This window comes from Balaenoptera acutorostrata, chromosome 9 (genome assembly GCF_949987535.1).
Source record: "Balaenoptera acutorostrata chromosome 9, mBalAcu1.1, whole genome shotgun sequence".
In the NCBI taxonomy this organism is placed as follows: domain Eukaryota; kingdom Metazoa; phylum Chordata; class Mammalia; order Artiodactyla; family Balaenopteridae; genus Balaenoptera; species Balaenoptera acutorostrata.
The window spans coordinates 4,698,197-4,719,116 of record NC_080072.1 but is presented as its reverse complement, the minus strand read 5'-3'; the positions used below and the strand labels follow the sequence as shown (position 1 = coordinate 4,719,116).

General features: G+C 50.4%; 1 protein-coding gene across 2 annotated transcripts in view; it reads right to left on the bottom strand.

The window, feature by feature from the left end:
• Nucleotides 1-20,920, bottom strand: part of CPT1A (carnitine palmitoyltransferase 1A) — a 65,084-nt gene that overhangs the window by 30,492 nt on the left and 13,672 nt on the right. For both annotated transcript variants that reach the window (XM_057552281.1, XM_057552282.1), the window contains exons 2-10: nucleotides 16,639-16,792; nucleotides 13,577-13,716; nucleotides 8,820-8,991; nucleotides 6,808-6,909; nucleotides 5,855-5,992; nucleotides 4,880-4,957; nucleotides 3,409-3,516; nucleotides 2,307-2,394; nucleotides 1,333-1,528 (exon numbers count right to left, since the gene is read on the bottom strand). In XM_057552281.1, the coding sequence (XP_057408264.1) occupies nucleotides 1,333-1,528; nucleotides 2,307-2,394; nucleotides 3,409-3,516; nucleotides 4,880-4,957; nucleotides 5,855-5,992; nucleotides 6,808-6,909; nucleotides 8,820-8,991; nucleotides 13,577-13,716; nucleotides 16,639-16,779 (1,163 nt within the window). In that variant the 5' untranslated portion in view covers nucleotides 16,780-16,792. The remainder of the gene's footprint in view (nucleotides 1-1,332; nucleotides 1,529-2,306; nucleotides 2,395-3,408; nucleotides 3,517-4,879; nucleotides 4,958-5,854; nucleotides 5,993-6,807; nucleotides 6,910-8,819; nucleotides 8,992-13,576; nucleotides 13,717-16,638; nucleotides 16,793-20,920) is intronic.

Below are 20,920 nucleotides of genomic sequence, written 5' to 3'. Positions count from 1 at the left end.
GCCACTTGGCCTCTGTCTCCCACCCTCTTCTCCCCACGCACCGAGTGCTCAGCTGAGGCCGCCCATGCGGCCAAAACGCCCAAAAACACAACGGGTCCCATCACAGGCTCAGCCTCAACCGCTCTCCTCAGTGCCTGGGGACAGCGGTGACCACCAGGATGGCTGGTACGAGCTCGGCGCTCAGGCAGATGAGACGGGCGATGCCCCACGGGGGAGCATCAGGGTGGGAGCTCGCTGAGCCTGCATCCCGCCCCGCCCCACCTCTGCCCAACTGGGTGCCCCCATGACACTCAATCAGCACTGGGGACCCAGGGCTCATTCCCCAGGACACACGCCCCCTCTGTTCCAGCTGAGTCTTCGCCCCCCCAGAGATGGCCAAACACTCCAGCTTCTCGGACTGAGCCTCCCTTCCTACAAACACTGCCTGTTTCTGGTCCTCAAGCAGCGAGGATCTTGCTTCCAGGCGCCCCTGGACCAGAATGATCTCCTAAGTCTGCTCAGGTCACTCCAGCCTAACATGGCCCCTTTAACAGCAGCCCATCACAGAATCAAGCCCAAGTGCAGCCGGGCACACGGGACCCATCCCAGCTGGAGTTCCGGCACCCCGACCCACTCCACGGCCCCCAGCATCTGCTCCCTGGACGCCTCTGCGGCCTGTCGGTCCCCACGGCTCACTGCCGACCTCTGTGTGCCCCCGCCCGGGCACCTTCCTCTTCTCCACAGGTCGGTCACTCACCACCTTATTCCCAGTGCTGCCCTAACAGTGGCCACACTGCTGACCTCAGGGGTCCTCAGCCAGGGACCATACTGCCCCCAGCGGCCCTGGGCAAAGCCTGAAGACAGATCTGCTTGCCACGCTGGGGGGTGCTACTGGCATCCAGTGGGAGAGGCCAGGGGTGCTGCTTGACATCCTGCGGTGCACAGGACCGTGCCCCTTCCGCCCCCTAAAGCAGACGTATCCAGCCCCGAAGGCATCAGAGCCGAGGCTGCACAAGCTTCAGACGAGGCAGGAAGTTAACCCCAACACAGAGGCCCCGGCTAAACACGTCTGTTTCTAGATTAAACATGCCGCAGCCCGGGGAAGACGCCTACCTCCTTCCTTCTGTCACGTGCCCGGGGACCCGTGCACATGCACGTCTGCCTGTCACACAGAGATGCCCGAGGGGACCTGAGGGTGGGGGCAGAACCCGCTCCCCGGCGACAAAGCCAAGCCAAGCACTGCAGGTCGTGGACACACCTCCCCGCCAGATGGGACCCTGGGTGAGGAGAGCGCTGTGAGCACCCGCCCCCCACGGCCCCCAGACACAGCGGCATCGCGGAGGGGCTGCGCACCTGTCTCCCGCCGTGAGGGCCGCCAGCTTCGCCTCCCCAGCCTGGGGCTCCGACGGGTCATCCAGGATCCTCTGCATCTGCTGCTCGATCTCCCGGGGCTTCAACAGCCGGCCGTCGTGGTAGAGCCAGACCTTGAAGTAGCGGCCCTTGTGGAACACGACCATGTGCCTGCTGTCCCTGAGGTGCTGGAGGGTGTCTGGGGAGGGGGAGGGGGGAGACAGAAGCCGGAGGCACCCGGTTAGGGGAGGGGAGAAAACCACCCGTGACGACACCACTGCCTCTCCCCGCGTCACCCCGCTCAGCGCACGAGTCCACTTCGCAAAGGTCTGCAGAGGACTTGGCAGAGCACCCGAATCGAGAGCTTTGGGATCAGACAGGCCTGAGCGCTGAGCTCTGCTCGGCCGCTCACCCCACGTGTCACCTGGAGCAAAGGACGCAACCCTCGCTAAGCCTGAGCCCTGGCGGGCCTGGGATGGACCCAGGCAGTGCCATTGTCTCTCCCTTACATTCTTGAGGGTGTCCCGGCTGGGAGAGATGGGGCCCCCCTACGCTGGGCAGTGGGAAAGGAGGGGGGTCATGTGTCCCAGGTCAGGCTGCTGGAAGTGAGCTGCTGAACCACGTATCTGGTTTCCCTGAGCACAACCCAGGGCGCTTTCCACCATAAACCCTGCGTGGGAGCCAGAGCAAAACGCCCCTGAAACATCCAGGTGAAGAAATAGGAATATTCCTAACCCAACCTAGAAAAAACTCCACCATAAGACAGCCTTCAACCAAAGAGAAACTGAGGTCTGAAAATCAGTTAACTGTCCAGGCCTGAGAAAGACAAAGGAAATTCAACAGAAGGAAGGGCGACGAGCCTGAAATCTCTGAAATCTTAGAAGGTCAGCACTCATCAGTGTGGTCTCCTCCAACATCTCCTGAGCATAAGGACGGAAAGTTCCGATTCCCAAAGGAACCCCGAGCAGGCCACGCACCTGTTTCCTCTCCTGGGATACGAGAAGTATTAAACATTCGCTCCCACTGGGCGGAGCAGAGCGGAACTGTAGATCCCAAAAGAAAAATCTGTAATAGAAGCATGTTTCAAACAAAAATCTAAGGAGCAAATCAAGTCCACACATTTAGATGCTGGATTTGTTTTCTGTGCACATAGTGCGGCTGGACTTAATCTTTTCCAAACACCATAAAGAACGGTGGCTCCCTGGGACACTGTGCTACCCTGGAGTTTGCAGAACCAGACCAAGGCATGACATCCTGCTTCTTATTCCTAAATAACATACCCTAATGGGTCATTTATAAACTGACACTTAAACCAAAGGGGTATTTAAGAAAAGAAAAAATGCCGGGGCGGGGGAGGGATAAATTGGGAGATTGGGATTGACATATACACACTACTATATATAAATAGATAACTAAGAAGGACCTACTGTATAGCACAGGGAACTCTACTCAACACTCTGTAATGGCCTACATGGGAAAAGAATCTAAAAAAGAGTGGATATATGTATATGCATAACTGATTCAATTTGCTGTACACCTGAAACTAACACAACATTGCAAATCAACTATACTCCAATAAAAATTAAAAAAAAAAAAGAAGGAAAAAATGCCTTCTCGTGAGTAGCTCGACAGCTATATTATTTCCTTCACAAGCAAGTGAGGGTTTCTTCGTAGGACAAATTGCAGAACTAAAATACATCAAACATATATCCATTTAGGATACAGAGGAGAATTAAATCTCAAAGTAATTATGCTGAGTGAAAGAGGCTAGACCAAAAAAAAAAAAGCACGCTGTAAAATTCCATTCACAAGTTTTAGAAAATGCAAGCTAACCTAGAGTGACAGAAGGCAGATCAGGGCAATGGTGCGGGGGAGTGGAAAGGGACACCAGGGAACCCTTGGGGGTGGTTCACTAACTTGACTATGGTGATGGTTTCACGGGTACAGAGATATACGTCAGATATATGTCAGTATATCAGAATTTATCAAAGCGGATACTTCAGACATGTGCAGTACATCAGTTACACCTCGATAAAGCTGTTCTGAAAGAATTTTTTAAAAAGCAGTTTGTTTGCATACTGGTTTGATTTCCTCCCGGTCCAGTTTGCGTCTGTAAAGCAGGATGGCATGGATTCCGTTGCCTGCTCTGGCTGCCTGAATGTGAGTCGGTGTGATGTACAGCAAATCCTGATACAAGAAAACACACAACAGCAGGGAGAATGTTCACAGGAAAAGACAAGCTAACTTCAACACACAGTTGAAATATTTCTATACATGTGTTAATGACATCTGCTCTGCTGGAAAAGAAATTATTTTCATTTTCTACACTTTTTCAGTTTTATTGTGTTCATGTTTCAAGCCCCCAAATAATTCTTGGGCTAGGAAAGGTAACAGTATATTTTAAAAGTAAATTGTAAATAAATGTAATTCAAGCCTAAAAAAAAAAAAGATAACAGCACGTCACCCCAATTATCCTCATAGAATGCATAAAAAGGAAAGCAGAAATTAAAAGGAGCAATTAGATAATTAGGAAGTTTTCTGAATGAGAAGGAACCAAAGGTTAAAATAACCTTTTATAGAGAGCAGTGCTTGCAACTTTCTAAATCTGGGGACACATTTCTAAGTGTCTACATTTTTCAAGTCCAAGGGATGCTTGTCTCAACTATATGTTGAGAGAACCTATGTGCAGGGCTGCCCCTGATTATGTGGGAAATAGACACCAAAGTCTTCAGGAACAAAAGGGTACCAGGTGGACAGCTCACTCTCAAAAAGCAGTCTTCTGGACCACACCAACTATTTTTCTCTAAGTTGGAGATTGTTTCCAATGGAAAAAAAAAGTTTTTTTTTAAACAGTAGAAATTTTAAAGGAGAAAAACAGAAAAAGCAAACAAGAAAATAGAGAGATAGAAGAAGGTGGAAAAAATAAAAGGAAGCAAAGAGCAGAAAGAAAGGGAAAGACAGATTCACCAGTTATTTAAGGCCAGTTATTAGACCCCAATGAGGTGCTTCTAACAAAATAACAGGGTGTGCTCTGCAGACCACCCATGTCTCAAAAGGCAAGAAAGACCAAGGAGATGTGAAAATGACACCCAGTGCAGCACCCCTGGCGTCCCAGGGCCCAGAAGAACAAAGCTCAGCGTGTGGACAAACTCTCAGCCGACCCACAGACCCTGAGCTTTTCGGGGTGGGCAGGGATGTGATCCTTCACCGCTACGCAGGCTCAGTTAGGAAAACAGAGGAAAGGAAAAGAGGGAGAGGTTTGCTGCCACGAGGAAAGCCAATTGCCACGAGAGCACTTGTACGATCCGAATTTCTCTGCAGCAGCTTGGTGGGTGCCCTTGAGCTACTTGGTAACTCCAAAAGGACATCCACGGGGCTCTCCAGTGTGCAAAGCAGGTCCTGGGCTCCCTGCTAGGGGCGTGAGGCCTCGGACGGGGGCGGCAGGGCCAGGAGGAGCCCGGGGAAACCCACAGCGTCCCCAGGCAGCCCACAGGGCCGGGAAGACGCCACCCCGGTGCGTGGTCTCCATCAGACACCGCTCGGGACTCACCATCGCGTAGTAATTGCTGTTCACCATCAGCGGCCCTCGTCCTCGGAGGTAGATGTACTCCTCCCACCAGTCACTCACCTGTCAGGTGCACACAGGAGAGACCAATCGACAGGCTTAACCAGGCTGCCCGGGGCGGAGGCGGGTGCGGGGGGCTGGGGGAGGGTGCATCTAGTGCTTTGTCATGCGTGTTTGACATCATTTCTCCCTCTCCTGGGGGTCAAGACAGCCCTAACTAGATGGAACGCAGAACAGTGGGAAGGAACTGGAAAGCAGTTTTATTCAAGACATAGCTAGAAGATAGATCACCTTCATTTTATAGAGGGTTAAAAAAAATAAAAGACCAAATGGAAAAGAAGGGATAAATGTCGGACTGCTAACATTTCTTGACCATCAACACCACCCCAAACTGCCCCCCAGACTGCTTCTCATCTTCTGCTTCCAAGCCTCCCCAAGGCAGCCACTGACTCAACCGTGCTCGGTTCCCTTTCAGAACCACACAGGGCCCATGTGTGCTGTCCTCCCGATGTCCCCCAGAAGGCCAGCAACCTCGTCCTAACCGCATCCACAACCTCCAGGACCCAAGGATCACGATTCCCTCACTTTGTAAAGCATATACACATACAGAACAGTGCGCATCTAAGAACCTAAGCGTACGTGTGAAAATGTTTACAAACTCAACACGCCCATGTAACCAGCGCAGGATCAAAAGGTGACCTGCCCCACCCACCGTGGCCTCTGGCCTCTGACGGTTTTCTCCAGCCACAGCCCACTTCCAGCCCCACCCACCGGGTGTGCCTGGGTCACACCTTCTCCTCCAAGCTAGCCATTCCTCAAAACCTCAACCCCCCTGCCTCGTTTCCTCCGCCAATGTCTCCTCCCGCCCGCCATGCGCAGGGAAGTTAGCTGGCTCAGGGAACAGATTATACGCTCCTACAGAAAATTCCACCAAGAAAAACAGCGTGTATGTGTACTCACATAATTGGTAGCCCACCAGGATTTTAGCTTCAAATACCACTGCAATCTCGGCCCGAGATTGATAGCAAAATCTTGTGCCAGAGCTGTCATCCGTGTAAAGTCTCCTTCCTTCATAAGAGGCTTCACGGATTCCAGGTACTGGGGTTGATGGAAAAAACATAAGCCTCGTTAAAACAGATGGTTTCCTTCCTTGTGCCTTAGAAAAAGGCAGGTCTTCACACACGGTAGCTAACTCCAATACTAAAGGATGTTTTAGATCAGTGATAACTCAACAAGTAAACTTTTTTGTCCTTTACTGGCATACAAGCTCCCAGATCTTGAATCACCACAAAAATCATGAAAGTGGATTCTAGACTGACAAGATCGAGGTTTGGTCAACAAGGAACTTTCAATGTGTATTTTTTTCTCCGTCATCTGGTCCTTAATAAGAGCTCTATTCTCATCTAAGCTATGAAGGTGCCAATGAGATGGGTGGGGAGGCCCTGAGAGCCAAGTGTAGGACCAAAGGCTGGTGTTCAGGACATCAGGACAGGAAAGAGGAGCCAGAATGATAGGGACGGGGAAGGTCACGCCACCAAGTCAAGGCCAGGCCTCCAGTTCAGAATTTTCGGGGTCCCCACTTTGATCCGCTCTGGCCTTTGCAGGTAAGAGCAGGCAGGTAGCAGTTCACAGCACTCAACAGCGTCTACCATGTGCATAAGCAAACTTACGGGACACAAAACTGCTACTAAGCCCTGGGTTTGCCATGAGATTTTTTTTTTTTCTGGGCTATGCCGTGGGGCATGCGGGATCTTAATTCCCCAACCAGGGATCCAACCCGTGCCCCCTGCATTGGGAGCACAGAGTCCTAACCACTGGACCGCCAGGGAAGTCCCATCAAGTCATAGACCTTAACTGCAAAGATGCTGGCGTTTCAGAGCGGGCATTCTGGGGGCGCGTGAAGCCGCACCTACCCTGTTGACGGTATCTTGGACGGCTGGGACCGGCAGGCGTGGCAGAGACGTCTGGAAGCTGTACAACATGGGTTTGCGGCCTGAAAAGATCTTGACCATACCCTTAAAAAAAAAAAAAAAAAAAAAAAAAAAAAAGGTACATTCTCAAAGACGAGCTCTGTCAAAGATCCGAAACCAGTTCTCCAGTATATACAACTTGCCGACCGTGGACTGATTTTCTGTGCTGGTTCATTTCCTGTAGTCCATTTTCTGCCCCTACGCTTGCAGGCCTCAGCCAACAGGTAACCCCAAATGAAACACAGGGTGAATGAAACCCTACGTCTGACAGATGCCTTGAGACGTCCTGCCCTGCCCAGGTGTTGCTGTTCCCCAGGCACCCTGCCATTGGGTCTGACTGTACTTCTGCACGGCGGGTAAGTTCCACCCACCTACTTCTGCAAGGCCCTCGGTTTCGGGATTGGCTCCCGGGGCTGGGAGAGGGACCCGGACCTGGAGCCAAGTGCAGCCCCTTCGGTCAATATCAAGCCTGGTGGATGGCATATACTTGCCTGCTATGGTCTGGAATGATCTAAACTTGCTGTGATGACTGGTCATCTCATGCTGACCAGACTTCAAAGGAACTTCTAGGGCTCACAGTGTGTATGTGGACAGGGGGGTGATTCTTGATGTTGAAGAGCAGGTGGGACTCACCTGGACACCAGCCATGAAGGCCACCCTGGGGAAGGTCGTTTACCTTGCTCTGTAAAGTGTGGAAACCATCTCAGAATCTCTCCTGGGAGTTGAATTCTACTTCTCTGGAAATCAGAAATCTTACATCCAAGCAACAGCAGGAAGTCGGTTTGGGAAAGAGTGAAGCCCAGGGTGTATGGTGGGCTTGGGCACGAGGGTGCCCACTCCTTTCACAAGGAGCCCCAGGGGATAGCATCCAGACTCCGATGAACCCATCACGGGACAAACATCCACGCACATGGCCGGTAAGTGACAGGCGGACTAAGGGCTGAGGTGAGCTGATGGAAGGTACTAGAAGCTAGGGGTGAGTCAGGGAGTCCCGGTCAACTGGCCAGCTAAGGTTAGAAAAGCTACAAAGAAGCGGACGGATGGCACTTTTATTTGATGGGTGACCTGGATGAGAAACCCAGCAGACATTAATACCAGATGTTCAGAGCACACTAAGATCGTTAAAGAAAAAGAGCCTCTGGCCCAAACAATGAGGCACGTTGAATCAGAGCTCTGGCACCTACAGGGCAATGCTCAAGTCACCAAGGGGACTGTAGAGCACAGGGAACTCTAGTCAACACTCTGTAATGACCTATATGGGAAAGAGTCTACAAAAGAATGGATATACGTATATGTATAATGGATATATGTCTATGTACAACTGACTCACTGTGCTGTACACCTGAAACTAACACAGCATTGTAAATCAACTACACCCCAACAAAAATTAATTAAAAAAAAAAAGTCACCCAGGGGAAAAGGCCCAGTGAGGACCTTCCTTTCAGAAGTAAAAGCCTCCCACACCAGATGTGGAGCTGACGGATGAGCCGGGCACAGAAGGACACATCCTGCGTGGTCTCACAGGTCTGTGGAACCATGGAAGCAGCAAGGAGGGATGGGGGCTGCCGGGGGCTGGGGGACACGGGGCTGCGGGACGGTTAAAAGGGACAAGGTTTCAGTCACAAGAAATAAGTACGTTCTGGAGGCCTACCCTACGGCATCGGGCCTGGAACCAACACTCCTGTGCTGGAGTCTTCCAAATTTGCTAAGAGGGCAGATCTGATGTTAAATGCTCTTACGGCCAAAGGCAAGAGGCATAAGTGGGGCCCGAGGAAACTTTTGGAGAGTGGGTAGATCTGTGGCCTTGGCAGTGATGAAGGTGTCACAGGTGCACACTTATCCCTGAACACATCAAGCTGTGCAAGAGCTACGGCTTCGCAGATGTCAGGCATACCTCGAGAGAGCGGTTTAAAAACATCCACACCAGTTGTGCACTGGCGGTGAGTTTGCATTACCATCCAGATTTTGGTGGCGCGGCTTAACTTGCCGTGCTGGGCGAACATCCAGCCGTGGTAGGACAGCAGCACCTTCAGGGAGTAGCGCATGGTGATGATGAGGGCCACCCAGAGGCCCGTGCCAAAGAGGACGCCGCTGACCACCTTCTTCGTCTGGCTGGACATGCAGCCACTGCCGAGACAAGACCAGACAAGCCACAGGTTGGTCCGCGTGGAAAGGAGGCCACGGGCAATGGCGCCGAGAGACGCCACGTGCTACAAGGTGGGGTGGTCTCCTGTGGACACAGCTGAGGCCACAGACCCCAATCGGAGTCAGGCCTGATCAGGGAGAGGACAACCTGTGTTAAGCCAACTCTCAAAAGACTCAGCCATCTTTCTCCTGGATTCGAGATGAACCAGCCGCATCTGCTTTGCTGGTCCTCTAAACAAACCAAGGCTAATCTGCATAACTGGGGAGCATGGATTACTTCCTCCAGGCCTAGGAATGAGGACGTGGCGGTGGCCCGTCCACGATGAGAGCTCAGCCCCAGACTGACCTGCTTTCTCCTGGGCTGGGAGCCGGCAGCAATCCTGCACTTTCCCTTCCTGCTGCTCATGACGCTTTTTCCTTAAACACACCTTGGGATTTCACCAGGATGCATAAGAAACGCAGATCAACTGGCACAACTATTACTTCAACTATTTAGATCAAAAGAACTTGTTTTCGATCTGGGCAGGAACACTTACCATGAATACACGTAGAAACTGATGATGTAAAATGATCATTTAAATCGAAAACTGACAGAGAAAATGTTTTTGTTTGCTAAGGAAAGTAATATATTATCTGGTAAAGATGGGACTTCAAAAATGAGAAGAAATGCAGCTACTCATTCACCTTTGTGGGCTGTAGTTTTAGTTGTTTTGGAAACCACAATATATTTTCAAAATAAAAATAATTTAAATAACAAATGCTGGCGAGGTTGCGGAGAAAGGGGAACCCTTACGCACTGTTGGTAGGAATGTAAATTGATGCAGCCACTGTGGTAAACAGTATGGAGGGTCCTCAAAAAAAAAATTAAAAATATGATCCAACAATTTCACTTCTGGGCATTTATCTGAAGGAAATGAAATCACCCCGTGTTCACGACAGCACTATTTACAACAGCCAAGATATGGAAACCTAAGTGTCCACGGACAAATGAATGGATAAAGAAGAGGTGGTAGGTATATATCAATACAATGGAATATTATTCAGCTAGGAAAAAAAGAAGAAAATCCTGACATTTGTGACAACATGGATGGACCTTGAGGGCATTATACCAAGTGAAATAAGCCAGACAGAGAAAGACAAATACCATATGATATCTCTTAAACGTGGAATCTAAAATATGACACAAACGAGCTTTTTAATGAAACAGAAACAGACTCACAGATAGAGAAGACTGTAATATATATATGTATATATTCCTGAATCACTTTGCTGTACACCAGAAACTAACACAGTATCATACATTAACTGTACTTCAATTTTTAAAAAAATGTTAAAAAAAGAAAGACACATACTGTACAATCTGTTATACATGAAATCTAAAAAACATTTTCAATTTGTAACTATATTTGGTGATGGATGTTAACTTTGGTAATCATTTTGCAGTATATACATATATCAAATCATTATGTTATACACCTAAAAACTAATACAATGTTTTACGTCAATTATATCCTTAACCTAAAGGTTTCGCCAATATTTGGAAACCACGAATTAAACATCTTCTCTTACTTCAGTAACACAGAAACAAAAAGTAAAATACTGGCAAAAAGTCTGCTTCAAAACATATCTTTCTATAACCTGTCAATTCTTGCATTCAGGTTTAACTGTAGTCTCTACTTTAAACCTCTACCTTCTTTTCTGATAGTCTAATCTACAAGCAAACTTGGATTTAAGAACCTGTCTTTCAGACAATCTATGTTTTAGATTTCTAAGTCCTATGTCACTGAACTTGGAAAAGACACACACACTTGATTCACAAAAATCAAGTAGTATTTTTACATTAACAAACAAATGATGTGTTCAGTATTTTTTTTAAAATTTTTTTCTTTTTTTTAAAAATTATTTTTCGGCTGTGTTGTGTCTTTGTTGCTACATGCGGGCTTTCTCTAGTTGCGGCGAGCGGGGGCTACTCTTTGTTGCGGAGCGTGGGTTCTAGGCATGCGGGCTTCAGTAGTTGTGGCGCACGGGCTTAGTTGCTCCACGGCATGTGGGATCTTCCCGGACCAGGTCTCGAACCCGTGTCCCCTGCATTGGCAGGCGGATTCTTAACCACTGCACCACCAGGGAAGTCCCCCAGCATTTTTTATATATATACATACAGGCACTTTGACAGCAAGCATTAGGTTTAATAGCTTTCTGTTAAAGGGCGTGTCCCTTCCAAGGCTGCAGGGGATGGGCTTATTACACAGAGCACGACGTACACCTGGACTCAGGGAAGCTGCAACCTCAGGACATTGGGAACCCTCTCCAGGAAGACTTTGCAGAACAGCCCTTGAACCTGGAAGACGCTGGCCCCTTAACCTGGTCTTTCTAAATTTGGGCCAGGGATGGCCCAGTTTACTGCAATTGGTTTAGAGGGACAAAGAAACAAATCTTATAAAGACCCAGATTAGAAAGGGCTTTAAATAGGCAACACTTCTAAATATAATCCAGGGTAAAGAGACGGCCCCCACTCGAAAGTAAATTTAAAAACTGTGTTAAACCCAAGTAGGCAGGAGATCGGAGGTGAACTGTCTGCAGGGGGGGCAGGCCTGCGGCTCCCTGGAAATAAAGGAGGGGAGGAGAGAGGCTGGGGCAGGGAGGTGAGAGCGACAGGGTCCCTGCCTGGCTTCCCGGCCCCCAGGCAGACCAAGGAGTTGGGCAGGCGCCCAGCACAGGCGTGCTCCCGCTGCAATGACAGGGCTCTGTATCCTGGGCCCTGCGGACGCTTGTAAAGGCATGAGCCGGCGACCCCGAGGTGGCCGGAGGCTCCGAGTGACTCAGCTGGACTCTCGGTGACTCTCGTGTATCCCAGGACACCATGAATACGGAGCAGCTTTCAGGAGTGAGGGGCACCCGCTCAAAGCAACGTAAGAAGATTCAGACCTTTAACCTAAAACCACTTAATCATTTCTTTAGAGTGATCAGAATCAAATTCAGTCCTGAGCTGGGAGCTTTCCTTTATGTCACATTTTGCCACGTTACTTTCCTGTCCTTTTCTGAAAGAACAATATTTAAATCCAAACAACCAACTGATTTAGTAAAAGGCCCAGAAGTTCATCTGTTTAGCTCAGGCCCAGCCCCGACCCTGTAGCTACGGCCCAGGGACCCCGTGGACATACCTGGGATGCACCCCATCCCTCACAGACCCCACCTGCCCCCCAAAACCCGTGGCGTAAAAAGCAAAGCCCAAGCACTGGACGAGGACTTGGGAACTATTATTTCTCTAGTAATAGACCTACAGTGTCCTCCGATGTTAACAGGCAACACACGAATAGGATCAAAGGTCTGGCAGGGGACAGCCACAGCCGAGCTGGAGGCACTAGTACTTTCCAACGGGAAGATAAAAATATATCTTCAACGGGACTTCCTGGGCAGGCCAGCGGTTAGGACTTGGCGCTTTCACTGCCCAGGGCGCGGGTTCAATCCCTGGTCGGGGAACTAGGAACTAGGATCCCGCCCCAAGCTGCTTGGTGCAGCCAAAACAAACATTTTAAATATGCCTTCCAGAGCCAGGGCCGCCATCACAAATGGGGTAATGGCAACAGCCCTGTGTATGTCCCATCATTTGGCCACTCAAACACCAATAAGGCAGAGGTGCTGTTTTTTTGCGTTTGCCTGGCAAGAAGGTTCTCCGAGGGGAGGCTCAAGGCACGTTGAAGGAAGCACAGGTGTCCGAGGCACCACGCCGAGCTGGGTGTGGATTCCAGCTCCCCACTTCCCCTCTCTGTGACTCTGGGCAGGAATCTGCACCTCTGAACATTTCCTCACTTTTTCATGTCGGAGACCCCAGTGAGAGAGGTCACTGCAGCGCAGGGGCCAAGCGGCAGGAGAGGCTACACGGGAGCCAGGGCCACCCCCAGGACCGGAGGGAAGAAAGAGGGGCTCCAGAAATGCCCTCGAGAGCACGGCCAACATTCTGGCATGAGACCCCAGGCAGCACGCACCTTGCAAGAAAAATATCAACCAAAGGCCCCGTCTAGCCGAATATCACGGTATTAAAAAAGCTCCTAGAAAAATCTACAGCAACCAGGAGAGAGTGTTGGGGTCCCCCCGGTGTTCTCAGCCAATCAGACAGGGAGCTGAGGGGCTGAGGTCTCCCCAGAGCCCCCAAGAGCAGTCAGTTCCCGGGGTCCCAGAACTCCAGGATGGACCCCAGCGCAGGGAAGAGACCTTGTCCAGAACCGGCTCCTGGGGCAGAAATTCGTCTGAGGGTCCCCCTGGCCAGGCTAAGTTGACTGCCACTGCTGGCCCCCACCTCAGGCCCTGACATGTCCTGGCGGGTACCCCAGGACCAAGGCTGCCCTTCTTGTCCCTGGTCTCCAGAGAAAGGGCCACAAGGGTCCCCAAACTCCCGAGGGGACCTTCATACTAGTCCAGGACATGGGGAGCAAGCCGACATGACAACCACAGCAAAAGCCTCAAACTGAATCCACAAGAGCCATGATGTGTGAGAAGACATAAAAACGCCAGCAACAAAAAAGTCAGTAACTCCCTAGACCGTTGGAGATTTGAAAGGATTACTTACGTCCTGTCAAGGGTCCGATTGATTTTTGCAATTATTCCCAAAGAGGGGTCGATCTTGGTGTACATTGTTGATACCACGCCCACAACCACGATGAGCCAGCTGGAGGGACTCGCCGGGTACACGCCGGTGATGATGCCATTCTAAACACAGACAGGCACGGCATGAGCAACGTCCCTCCTGGTGGTGGGGGCCCGCGAGCTGGCAGGCAGTGGAGGGGTGGGGGGTCTGCACACAGGGGTAGCCAAGCGGCCACACTATCACTACTGGAAACGTTCCCCAGAGCCTCCAGCCCCCAGCTGCTCCAACTTCTGTCCAGCTCCTTCCCTTCCTCTACTTCTGAGCCAAAACCCTCCCTAAAACAGCTCCCCCCGAGAGTGACCCCAGGACATTAGACTCACCTGAAGCACTAGTTTAACATACAGATTCCCGAGCTTCACCCAGACTGACTCAGGACACTGGCCACCTTGCCAACCACGATGTCCTCTCCCCAACATGCTACACCCAGGATGCCTGGAGACACCCCCCCCCAACTCCAAAACTACCCCTCCTGCTGCTCCTGAATCAGACACAGTTTAACCAGTGTTATTTCCAGGAAACCTCACTCCATGTCGAGAATTTGCCGTAAGGTGCTTCAGCCAAAGCTCCCCCAGCCTGCCTTCAAAAAAAAAAGTAGCAGTGGAGGGGGAAGGAAGACATATGACCCAAAATTGGCAAAATGTTGACAGCTATGGAAACGAGCAGTGTGGCTTTATTACCCTCTTTACTTTTGCGTATGTTTCAAAACTTCCAATTAAAAAATCTTGGGACTTCCCTGGCAGTCCAGCGGTTAAGACTCTGCACTTCCAATGCAGGGGGCCCAGGTTTGATCCCTGGTCGGGCAACTAAGATCTCACATGCCACGCAGCGCAGGCAAAATATTTAAAAATTTTAAAAATAAATAAATAAATAATTTAAAAAAAAATCTTACTGAAGCCATCTTAGTAAGATTGATCTGATAATAGTTAAGATAATAGATTAAAAAACTCTCAAAGCTTTATCTGAATTCTCTCAGAAGAGACTTATACACATCCCTACATGTTATTCTCATTATGGAGAATCACAGGAGATTTTAAACAAAGTGGTTGGGCGCAGGGGGGCCTTCTGGTGTTCTCTGAACCGTTCTTGTAAAATAAACAGATACATACGTTAAATTAAAATGGAGGAGGGCTTCCCTGGTGGCGCAGTGGTTGAGAATCTGCCTGCCAATGCAGGGGACACGGGTTCGAGCCCTGCTCTGGGAGGATCCCACATGCCGCGGAGCGGCTGGGCCCGTGAGCCACAATTACTGAGCCTGTGCGTCTGGAGCCTGTGCTCCGCAACAAGAGAGGCCGCGATAGTGAGAAGCCCGTGCACCGCGATGAAGAGTGGCCCCCACTTGCCGCAACTAGAGAAAGCCCTCGCACAGAAACGAAGACCCAACACAGCCATAAATAAATAAATAAATAAATAAGCTTGCTTAAAAAAAAAAAAAAAATGGAGGGAGGACTTTTCTAGATAAAAGGTCTCTGCTCACCACACCCCCCGACCCGGCAGCAGCTCTGCCAGCCTTGCCCCCCTTCCTCTGAGCATCAGATGGTCCCCTAAGGAACCACGTGGTTAGGATGCACCCTCGCTGTGCATTGTCTGTTTTCGTACGTTAGTTTTGCCTCCTCGGCAGTACCACAAGGTTTTTAAAGTCCGAGAACAACGTCTCCACTGGGTTAAGACAACGGCCACACCGGGGCACCCAAGCTTCTACTTTCCTCCATTTGTAGGTAAAAGGAGGCGTCCTAGCAAGGTCAGGAGCGCAAAGAGCACTTTCCCCTGTAGGTGGCGCCCTCCTCCACTTCGGGTGGGTCATGTTGCTGGCGCCCACAAGACACCAGCGTGACGGGGCCACGTACCTGGGCCCCAGACCCCTCCGGCAGAGCCCGGGAACACCTGTCCAGCCAGCCAGGTCCCAGCCCACTGTCTCTCTGGTCACTGTTCCCATCCACCCTAGCTCCTGGGCCTTTTTCTTTTTCTTTTAATATTTATTTATTTATTTATTTGGTTGCACCGGGTCTTAGTTGCGGCTCGCAGGCTCCTTAGTTGCGGCAGGCAGGCTCCTTAGTTGCGGCATGTGAACTCTTAGTTGCGGTATGCATGTGGGATCTAGTTCCCAGACCAGGGATCGAACCCGGACCCCCTGCACTGGGAGCATGGAGTCTTACCCACTGCACCACCAGGGAGGTCCCTTTTCAACAGCCCGCCTCCAAGCTGTCCTCTGAAGGGAAAACTGGAAAACAAGCACACAAACTGGGGAACAGGGAGGCAGACACTTTTGGTGCACTCTCGTCTTGTTTTGAATTTTTTTAAACATGCATTTGTCCTTCTGTGATTCTTATTTTCTTTTTTTTGGGAGAAGGAAGGATTTATTCTTACAGGCAGCAGGTAAGGAGCCCCCCGGGGATCTTCCCCAGCAGGGTCTCCCTAAACAGCAAAATGGGGGAAGTTTTAAGCGAAGGGTACATGCATGTTCATGACTTTTGTGATTTTTAAAATAAGTGAATTAAAAACAAGACACGTGCTTAAAAACAGTGAATAAATGTCCACTCTTGCAGGTAAACAGAATTGAGAACATGAGTAGTTAACTGTATTTGCATTTACGTGCATCTTTTTCAACGCTTGACTATTTTATTGGCGAGACTGCTGTTAAACTCGCTGTGGTTTCACACAGCTGAAAAACAATCCTTTTCCTACAAGGTGTAGGTAGAGGGTTCCGGACTCGGAGCCGAGACATGGATTCTAGCCTTTATTCTGCTTCTACCGAGCAGGTCACTTACCCTCTCCGAGTCCTGATTTCCTCGCCTGCCCTACGGGGTCCCGATTCACCCTACCTGCCTTACAGAATTTCTCCAAGAATTCAGCGAGCCAATACATGGGAAAGTGTTTCACAAGCCTTAAGGACCATGGAAACATACATGATGTGTCAACTACCACTCTGACACACTGAAACTTCAATAAAGGGAATACTGTACAGATTGAAGCAAGTGTCTGAAAACCTTGAATCTGATGAACTTCTTCTTCCAGGAATGAAGTCCAGACAGATAGATCTGCCTGAGGGCCTCGTGGCTCAGCCGGAGGTCGATTCCGTCGGGAGTGACCGTGAACTGAAAGGCCACGGCTTGGTGAGCCTCCGCCATGGTTATCGAGCTCCTGGAAAGACAAGGGGAGAACGTAACACGGTGGAGCACTGACCGGACGTTAGAAAACCCCGAACTTGTAGAGAAGCGTAATCCATTCTGAATTTGACTGTTTTCCTCCCATTCGATGGATTTCAAGTTTTTCATTAACACACCTGATTCTGTGATTAGCCATCACCCCTCCCCTGCTGGTCCAGCGCGATACAGACAACTGCGGCCTCTGCCTGGAGGCGCTGGGTGATCAGCAGAGTCTAGGAGCCGGAACCCCTCGCTCCTCCCTCCGCTCCCCGCCATCCCACCGAACTCTGCCGCCCAGTCTACACCCGGCTGACCCAGGAAGCCCGGGGTGGTTTAGCAACTTGCCCTGCAAATGGGAGGCCAATCCCATTCCCGCCCACCAGCCAGCCTAGAGGCTGGCACAGAAAGTCCACAAATCCGTCCACAATGGCCCCTGATCCCTTATCTTCGGGGATCAACGGTGGGAAAACGGGACCAACACCAAACACCTTGGCCTCTGGTGCGCATGGGGTTGCTGCCCGAGAAACCTCTTCAGGCTCCACACAAAGGACTCCATGAAAACCAGACGCACAGAACCCTCAGGGGGAGGTGGGCTGTTGACAAGACAGGCTGGGCCTTCCTCCTCAGAGGCTGTAGAAATCAAACTGCTGTCAACAGCCAGTATCACATTCCCCCGCTGCAGGCTTGGCCCTCCCTGCGGGCTTCCCTGCCTGGCAAAGGCAAGTGCATTTCATTTCCCCTGCTGGGTATATCTGGTCTCCCTTCACCTTCTTCCTTGGCGGGCTCCCGACTCACCTCTTCCCTCTTGGCCTCCCCACCACCAGCCCCTCTGCCACCTTCTGAAGGCGGGTGATGGCATCACCTCCTCCTAAACCGTGCGCCACCAAGCACATGTGGATAAAGAGGAGCTAAACATCCAGAATAAACCAGAATAAAAATCCAAAATTGTGAGCGTGTGTGTGTATCCCCATCGCATGCTGTTTGTCCTTTTTTTACCCGTGTAATAAGCCTATTGGGGGCAGACGTCGGACCCGTCAAAATCAAGGGTAAGGCCGTTTCAGAGATACCGAGTTACAAAAGTCAAACTAGCTTAGTCTTCAGCAAATCAGGACAAATGATCTCAACTTTCACTCACTGGGTTATTCAACAAGCGTGTGCTGACTGCCTCCTATGTGTCAGCCGTGGGGAGAATGGAGGTCCCCCTGCCCTCCTGCAGCTCAGACGGGGCGGAAAGAAGAGGGAGTGACAGAGGGCACCTCCCAGGTGACACGGAAGCCCAGGAGAAGGATCGGCCAGAGGGCAAGCCTTTCAGGCCTGAAGGCAGACCTGTGAAAGGGCTGGAGGTGCAGGGTGGCTGGGGTCAAGGTGGGCGCTAAATTCAGAAAGGGAAGTCCCAGAGGCAGTCGGGTTTCATGCTGAGGGCAATGGAAAAGTATCCAAGGGCTGTGAGTCAGGGGCGTCAGTTCCTGTGTCTGTGTCTGTTCTAAAGAAGACCGCTCGGGCTGCTGCTGTATGGAGCCAGGAGCAGGTGGAGTGAGGAAGTGAGACCAGTACGAAGCTGGGGTGGTCTTCCAGGAGAGCGTGGCCCGGAGTGGGAACAGGGGGGACGGGGAGGGTGACCCACTCCAGACAGGGTTCGGAGGCGCCCTGGGGCTGGGGTCTGAACCGTGTGGGGGCCACGGAGCCTCCACACGCAGAAGGGCCACAGCGCGGGGAGGGCTGGGAGTGGAGCATTCACCCCGGGGTGGACCGGGGCACCCAGGTGGGGATGCTGGGGCAGAGGGAGCGGCTGGGACGGGCACCCGAGAGCTCTGCTCAGATGACCTTGAAAGAAATAAGCAAGTCGGCGAAACTGCATTCCACTCCCGGAACCTTGGCTTGGTGCTATCTGTCCCGCATTCAAGAATAGTTCCACATTCTTTGGGACTTCCCTGGCGGTCCAGTGGTTAGGACTCTGTGCTTTCACTGCTGAGGGCCTGGGTTCGATCCCCGGTCAGGGAACTAAGATCCTGCAAGCCGTGCGGCGTACGCAAAAAAAAAAAAAAAAAAAAATTACACATTATTTACCTGGCACTGAGCAAACGTCCACAGCCTGGCTAATTATGAAGACAGATCCCATGTGAAAGCAGTACGATCTCTAAGCAAAAGCTCGCTACAGGTAAATTTAAAGTGTTGAAGACATTTTAAACCAACAGCTGGAATCCATTTCTCGAAAAGCTACCCAAGGTGGCTCTAAGATTTTTCCAGAACCTGAAGGTTAACTCAACCCCTCCCCCCATCAAAGCCTTGGGGTGAACATGAAGCAGGTCTTACAAAGATAAGAATTCTGCACAGCATGCATCACAGCAAATAAAATTATGTGATTGGCTACCCTTTCAATGATTTTTTAAAAATTAATTAATTTTTATTTTTGGCTGCGTTTGATCTTCGTTGCTGCACGTGGACTTTCTCTAGTTGCAGAGAGCCGGGGCTACTCTTCGTTGCGGTGCACGGGCTTCTCATTGTGGTGGCTTCTCTTGTTGCGGAGCATGGGCTCTAGGTGCGTGGGCTTCAGTAGTTGTGGCACGCGGGCTCAGTAGTTGTGGCTCGCGGGCTCTAGAGCGCAGGCTCAGTAGTTGTGGTGCACAGGCTTAGTTGCTCCGTGGCATGTGGAATCTTCCCGGACCAGGGCTCGAACCTGTGTCCCCTGCACTGGCAGGCAGATTCTTAACCACTGTGCTACCAGAGAAGTCCCTCAATGATTTTTAAAATCTTTCAAGGGCTTTGTGCAGAACAGGAAGGGATTATTAACGGCAGTAGATTAAATATAGTGTTTGTAGCCAATTCTCTCCAAAGGTATGTGTACGGTGTTTGCTCGGGGAGCTAACCTCTGCCGGGCAGGGGCAGACAGACAAGGATATTTACAGCCTCCGTTTCTGGAGGCCTTTATCAGAACTCTCTGAAAAACAGATAATTAATAAGGGCCTATACTGTATAGCACAGGGAACTCTACTCAATACTCTGTAATGACCTACATGGGAAAAGAATCTAAAAGAGTGGATATATGTATATGTATAACTGATTCACTTTGCTGTACAGCAGAAACTAACACTACATTGTAAATCAACTGTACTCCAATAAAAATTATTTTATTTTTATTATTATTATTATTATTATTGGTCACACCATGTGGCATGTGGGATCTTAGTTCCCCCACCAAGGACCAAACCCATGCCCCCTGCAGTGCAAGCGCGGAGTCTTAAGCACTGGACTGCCAGGGAAGTCCCTAAAAATTATTGAAAAAACTCTGAATTTAACTAGTGATTTGCTTGTTTTGATTGGTTCAGACTAAAAACCAAATAGCAGAGTCTTAAGTGCCCTCCAGGTGGACAATTTGTTTTTCTAGTTTTGCAGGAGCCAGGATGACCATCGTGAGCCGGCCTCCCCTGATTTGAGCCAGAAGCAGGAGTTAGTGAACCAGATGACAAGGGCTTGAGAAGCTCCCTCTGCAAATCTATCGAGTGAAAATTCCACCCTCGATTTTGGCATCCACAGCCTCGCACTTGGAAACATTTAGCCTTGTAATACTGCCCCCTGCAGCCACCAGGACAACGCAGAGCTTAGCTGCAGCAAACTACCACTTCACACTCACCAGGACGGCCATAATCAAAAGGACGGGCGATAACAGGCGCTGGCGAGGATGTGGAGAAATCGGAACCCTTGTGCACGTCTGGCCGGGATGTCAGATGGCACAGCCCCTTTGGAAAAGTCTGGCAGCTCCTCAAACGGTCAAATGTGGAGTTACCACACGACCCAGCAATTCCGCTCCTAGGCTCACGCTCATGAAAACATGTGTCTGCACACAAACCTGTACACGATGTTCACGGCGGCATTATTCATAATAACCAAAAAGTGGAAGCAACCCAACATCCTCCCACTGATGAACGGGGTACACAAAATATGCCCTAGCCATACAACAGGATGCGATTTACAGGCAATACAAAGGGATGAAGCGTTGACACACACCACCGCACGGGTGAACCTTGAAAACATGATGCTGAGTGAAGGCAGCCAGACACAGATGGCCACGTATTGTACGATTCCATCTACGGGAAATGTCCAGAACAGTCACATCCACAGAGAC